Source organism: Impatiens glandulifera, chromosome 3 (genome assembly GCF_907164915.1).
Source record: "Impatiens glandulifera chromosome 3, dImpGla2.1, whole genome shotgun sequence".
Taxonomy (NCBI): Eukaryota; Viridiplantae; Streptophyta; class Magnoliopsida; order Ericales; family Balsaminaceae; genus Impatiens; species Impatiens glandulifera.
The window spans coordinates 40,718,653-40,725,676 of NC_061864.1; the positions used below are offsets into that span (position 1 = coordinate 40,718,653).

General features: G+C 31.6%; 1 protein-coding gene across 1 annotated transcript; it reads right to left on the minus strand.

The window, feature by feature from the left end:
- Positions 1 to 2,249: 2,249 nt before the first annotated feature.
- LOC124930221 (secreted RxLR effector protein 161-like) lies at positions 2,250 to 3,604 on the minus strand. The gene is made up of 2 exons (XM_047470580.1): positions 3,078 to 3,604; positions 2,250 to 2,325 (listed from the first exon to the last, which is right to left on the minus strand). The coding sequence occupies exons 1-2, from the start codon at positions 3,602 to 3,604 to the stop codon at positions 2,250 to 2,252; spliced, it is 603 nt and encodes a 200-aa protein (XP_047326536.1).
- Between the last annotated feature and the right edge of the window lie 3,420 nt (positions 3,605 to 7,024).

The window sequence follows — 7,024 nt, forward strand, 5'->3', positions numbered from 1 at the left end:
TTACATAGATTCAGAAACATGTTTGGTAGTTTATAACAAAATAGATTATCCAGAAACACATAAAAAATGGGTATCATTCAAGAAAATTTTGAATGATGTGGTATTAAATGTTTTTATATGAGTGTTGTCACGGGAAATGGTACCTTAGAAGTGATATATGCAGCTTATAAATTAAATAAATACAATATTATAAAGAACAAAATCACGAGATAAAATGTTGATTCGAGGCATGTGTTAGACACATTTTTCTTAAAACAGTTCCATCATCTCCCGTTTGTGCTGGAGCTTATCGTAGATGATTGTCTCCCAGGGTACAACGAATCCAGTAGTGATTCTGCACTAAAATCACTACTTGTCGAACTTGATCAGCGTACCTAAAATATCACCGAGTTTCAACGGAAATATCGATTTCAACAGAAATATCGAGCAAAGAATTCGAAGAACACTCACAAAACAAGAAGATGGATTTTGGAATTCTAGAGTGAGAAAAATATAAGATGATTGAATGATGTGAAATGAATAATGAATGGGTATATATTGCTGAGAATTAAACCTTCAAATAAAACCATTCAAACGTTTATTAGCAATAAATATTGCTCATTCATTTGTTAATTTGTCCATAACTAATTAACATCGTTGTCTATACATTAATTTGTTGAAATACAATGTTTGACATTCAATGCTAGCAAATTGAAAAGTCTAAACGTTAGCCAAATAGACAATTAAAGTTAAATGTTTATCATAACATTATATTTTAATTTTCTAATTAGGCATTAAATATTAATTAAATAATTAATATTTAATTATAATTTGGATTAAGTTCACCCTTAATTCACGTTTGAATTTGTGTGAATTTTATTTGATTTTATTTATTCACAATCTTATTTCCATTTATTAATGGAATTAGCTTAATTCTAACATTAAAATAATTATTTATAACTGCACTTTGTTTTGTAATAGTTAAATTCATAAATAGTCTGTTTATTTATAATGTTGCTTAATATAAAAAATCTAAGGTGACATCTACACTCTCACCACAGCTCATGCGCGCTTACCATATTTCATATATATATAATGATGCTTAAAATATAGAATCTAGGGTGACATCTACGCTCTTAGAAAAAACGTTCAATTTAATAATTTAATAAATAATAAGTTAGACATAAATAAGAGAAAAACGTTAAATTTAATAAATGATAAATTAATGAGAATTAAACATAAAGAAGAGAAAAACAATACAAATCTTTGTAAACTTTTCTTTCTCTTACATATTTATTCTTTTACTTTTGACAGCTTCAACGTTGACGATTTCGAAGTGGAGCTGATGGATTCGAAGGCGATTACACTCTCTCTTAGACCACGTGGTAACTTTCTATAGCGACTTCCAAAGATTATATAAAAATATGAAAAGTTTACTCAAAGTATGAACATAATATATTAGAAAACTAACATGTGTTTCGTTTGAGGCTTATTTCTTGAATCATAATTTCTCATTGTCGTTCAAACTGTTCACCGTAGTTTCTTAGTTAGAATTTCTTACAATTTATTTCCAATTTCATATAACTTTAAGTATGTTTGTTATTTTCATTATCTATATTATATTAGGTAAAACATTGAATTATAATCCAAAGTATCATGTAATGACAAAAGTTCTTCATTTCATCTCATCCAAATAATGTGCAACTTAACGTTATTTAATCTTTTTCTTAAATATTTTTCAAATAAACATAATAAATTTCAATCACACAATTATTTTTATAATTTTATACACTTGATTAATTTAAAATTTATGTTAAATATTCAATTTGGACTAAACTTAATTTTTATATAATAAAATAATTCAATAAATTTAACAAATATTAATTTTATCTAAAATAAATATATAAATAAATAATATTTTATTTATATTTTACCATATTTCTCATCAAATTCTCGTGGTATTAAATGATAAATTCATGGGCATTAGACATAAATAAGAGAAAAATGTTCAATTTAATAAATGATAAATTAACGGGCATTTGATATAGATAAGAGAAAAACATATAATAATGCTTAATTATGTATATATATATATATATATATATATTGTTGGGTGTGAATGCGATTGAAGTTTGGCTCAGTCCTCTTGTTTATCGATTCCGTTGCACTACTATCTCACACAAATGAGGCAACCCTCTCACTAGCATCCAAATACCACAAAGGAATTTGACTTCTCCCTCCCACCAAGAGAGTAATATCTATTTATATTATTAGGTCAAGTCCAATAAGCGGGTTAATAGAGATTGGGCCACAATGTTGGGCCAACCAATACCCAACAATCTCCACCTTTGGCCCAAAATAGTGCAAAACATAATCACGGAATCGCAAGACACATCATCGCCAATTTATAACCACAAAGGCAACAAAGAGAATACCCAAGGTAAACTCGTATCACAAAGACCAGGGGCAAAGGCACAAAGCATGTGGAAATCACAAAGATCAGACGCAAGAGCACAAATCATGGGAAAATTACAAAGATCTAACGCAAGAGCACAAAGAATGCGAAAATCACAAAGATCAAATGCAAGAGCACAAAGCATGCAAAAATCACAAAGATCAAACGCAAGAGCACAAAGCATGAGAAAATCACAAAGATCTAACGCAAGAGCACAAAGAATGCAAAAATCACAAAGATCAAATACAAGAGCACAAAGCATGCGAAAATCACAAACATCAAATGCAAGAGCACAAAGCATGCGAAAATCACCAAGATCAAACGCAAGAGTACAAAGATCTAACGCAAGAGCACAAAGATCTAACGCAAGAGCACAAAGTATGCGAAAATCATAAAGATTAGACGCAAGAGCACAAAGCATGGGAAAATCACAAAGATTGAAGGCAAGATCACAGAGCATGCCATTCCCATAAAAGACGAACCTCAAAGAGTTTTCCCTAAGTCAAAATTTAAAATTCGTTGACACGAAATAAATTTTTCAGCAGGTAGACACTTAGTACCCATATCAACAGGATTAAATTCTGAAGGAATTTTCTCTAACTTAACAATGCCCTTTTCAACAATATTCTGAATGTAATGAAACCTAACATCAATATGTTTAGTTCTATCATGAAAAACAGGATTTTTATATAGTTGAATAGCAGATTGACTATCAGAAAACACAACCACATTTTTGTCAAGAAAACCAATTTCAGACAAAACAGCCCTAAGCCAAATTGCTTCCTTAAAGGCTTCAGTGGCAGCTACATACTCAGATTCTGTAGTAGATAAAGCAACAATGGATTGAAGTTGAGACTTCCAACTTATGCAAGAATCACACAATGTAAACACATAGGAAGTAGTAGACTTTCTATTATCACTATCATTAGCATAATTGGAATCTACATAACCAACCAACTTTGTACCTACAAAACACTTAGAGAAAGTCAAGCCAACATCAACAGTGGTTTTTAGATATCTCAAAAGCCATTTCAAAGCATTCCAATGAGAAATACCAGGGTTAGACATAAATCTACTCAAGCAACTAACTGTATATGCAATATCAGGCCTAGTACTAACCATGAGATACATAACAGACCCTATTGCATTGGAATAAGGCACATTCTTCATTTCAGTTAATTTAGTTTCAGTCTTAGGAGACTGATCCTTACTTCACACAAAGTGGGAAGCAAGAGGCACATTCACAGATTTAGCATCAGACATAGAAAATTTACTCAAAATTTTAGCAACATATGCACTTTGATTCAACACAAGAGAAAATTTTGTTCTATCTCTAATGATATTCATGCCCAAAATCTTCTTAGCATCACCTAAGTCTTTCATCTAAAAATTTTCACAAAGCGATTTTTGCACATGCATGACAGACTTCAGACATGGGCTAACAATCAACATGTCGTCCACATACAATAAAAGAAATACAGGCACATAGTCTATATTCTTGAAGTAAAGACAATGATCAGAAGAACTTCTTTTAAACATCAAAGATTGCATGCACTTATCAAACTTGATATTCCATTGCCTAAGAGATTGTTTTAAACCATACAAGGCTTTTTTTAACAAACAAACATGATCAGGCAACTGGGGGTCAACAAACCCCTCAGGTTGATGCATATAAATATTCTTATCAAGTTCACCATGTAAGAAAGCAGTAGTAACATCCATTTGCTTCAATTACCAATCAAAGTGAGCAACTAAAGCAAGCATAATTCTAACAATAGTGAATTTGACAACAGGAGCGAAAATTTCGGCATAATCTATTCCCTCCTTTTGAGTAAATCCATTGGCTACTAACCTAGCCTTGAATCTAACTTTTTCAGACTCTTGTTTCACCTTATACAACCACTTGCAATCCACTAAGGAGCAATTATGAGGTTTATGAACAAGTTTCCAAGTATCATTGATTCTTAGGGAATTCATCTCATTATTCATAACAACAATCCATTTAGTAGAAAACTTAGACCTCAAAGCTTCTTTGTAAGAGTTAGGCTCATTACAGTCTAGGGATTCAAACATGTTAAAAGCAAATTCAGACATATTGCAATCATTCAAATTATCATCCCTAAATCTAAAAGGTATTATAACAGTTCTTCTACTTCTATCCATAACAAGTTGATAGTCATGCAAATCATCAGACAAATCATTTGAATCAGACAAAACATTTTAATCATGCAAATCATTAATATCATGCACATTATCATGCTCCACCTCATTTGGAGCATTCATATCATGTTCAACAGGTTGATCAAAAACTACAGGCACATGCTCCACCTTATTAGGAGCATCATTAACAGGAGTGGGGGACATAGACAAGCAAGGAAAATCATTCTCATTAAAGACAACATCTCTACTTATCACAATCCTAAGCCCAGGTTCACTCCTATCCCAAAGCCTATAACCTTTTACCCCTTCAGGGTAGCCTAAGAACACAAATTTCTTGGACCTAGGCTCCAACTTGTCAATCTTCTGATGCACATAGCCAACACAACTAAAAACTTTCAAGTTGCTCAAATAAAGAGTTTTACCTGAAAACACAGATTCAGGACATTTCCCTCCTAAGGGAACACTAGGGGATCTATTTATTAAATAAGTAACAGTATGCAAAACATCCCCCCAAAACTTTTTAGACAAACCAGATGACGCTAACATAACTCTCACCCTCTCTAGAAGTGTCCTGTTCATCCTCTCAGCAACACCATTCTGTTGTGGTGTGTACGACACAGACCTATGTCTTTTAATACCCCAGGTAACACATAAATCATTCATCTGTTTATTACAGAATTCAAGACCATTATCTGTTCTAAGAGTTTTGATTCTCTTACCTGTTTGATTCTCAATCAAAATCTTCCACTCTTTAAACTTTTCAAAAATATCAGACTTATGTTTTAAAAGTAACACCCTAACTTTCCTAGAATAATCATCAATGATGGACAGAAAATATTGGTTCCCTCTATGTGTAACAACACTAGAAGGACCCCACACATCAGCATGTAAATATTCAAGGATATCAGTACACTTAGACACATTTGGGTTAGAGGAGATGGGAAAACTCACCTTATGTTGTTTTCCTAGCATACATGATTCACAGAAGGGGATGGGGGACAATTTATCACTACCAAAGTGACCACCTTTATGAAAAATTTCTAGACCTTTGTTACTCATGGGACCTAATCTATTACGCCAAAGAAAAAATTTATCACCAATCACAGAGTTCACAGAGTCACAAGCAGTCTCAACATGACACACATACAGATTGTTCATCTTTTGACCTAATTTGACCTCTCCCTCCCACCAAGAGAGTAATATCTATTTATATTATTAGGTCAAGTCCAATAAGCGGGTTACTAGAGATTGAGCCACAATGTTGAGCCAACCAATACCCAACACACACATATATATATATATATATATATATATAATAACAATAAATAATATTAGATCAAATTAAATTTTTTTATAATTTAATTCTTAATTCAAATTTTAAAGACATTTTATTAAAACTACTAAACTTCTAACTAACCAATGTTTCTAATTGATAGGATTGGTATACAAATAATATTAGATCAAAGTAAAATTTTATATAATTTAATCCATAATTCAAATTTAAAGACATATATATATTTATATATAATGCTTAATTTTTAAAGTGTCCGGATTGCCGGGTCGAGAGTTATGATTAATTTGGATATATATGTGAGAGTAAATGTTTATTTGGGTCGGATTCTGGTTTGACCCGCACATAAACTTAAAACGGTTAAAACTAAAATTAAAAATACTATAGGTATGTTTCAAACTCACAACCTAACAAAACAAGTACAACTCTTTTACCAACTAGGCTAATAACACTTTATATTTTAAATTCAACACCAAATTTGATAAACGTGGGACATTTTTAACTAACTAATATATATATATATAATGATGCTTAATTTTGAAAGTGTCCGGATTGCCGGGTCGAGAGTTGTGGTTAATTTGGATATATATGAGAGTAATGGATACTTGGGTCGGATTCTGGGTTGACCCGCCCATAAACTTAAAACGGTTAAAAATAAAATTAAAAATGTTATAGGTATGTTTCGAACTCGCAACCTATCAAAATAAGTACAACTCTTTAACCAACTAGGCTAATAACACTATATATTTTAAATTAAACACCAAATTTCATGAACGTGGAACATTTTTAACTAACTAATCTCTCTACATATAATGATGCTTAATTTTGAAAGTGTCCGAATTGCCTGATCGAGAGGTGTGGTTAATTTGGATATATATGTAAGAGTAAATAGATACTTGGGTCGGATTCTAGGTTGACCCGCCCATAAACTTAAAACGGTTAAAAATAAAATTAAAAATGCTATAGATATGTTTCGAACTCGCAACCTAACAAAACAAGTACATCTCTTTAACCAACTAGGCTTTGATATATATGTGAGAGTAATGAATATTTAGGTCGGATTCTGGGTTGACCCGCCCATAAACTTAAAACGGTTAAAAATAAAATTAAAATTGCTATAAGTATGTTTCGAACTCACA

Excerpts from the sequence above, each read along its gene's own strand:
- LOC124930221 (XM_047470580.1), bottom strand. The coding sequence starts at position 3,604 with ATGAAGAATGTGCCTTATTCCAATGCAATAGGGTCTGTTATGTATCTC. Across the intron at positions 2,326-3,077 it reads ACTAAACATATTGATGTTAG|GTGGAGATTGTTGGGTATTG; the intron begins GTTTCATTACAT and ends TTTGGGCCAAAG.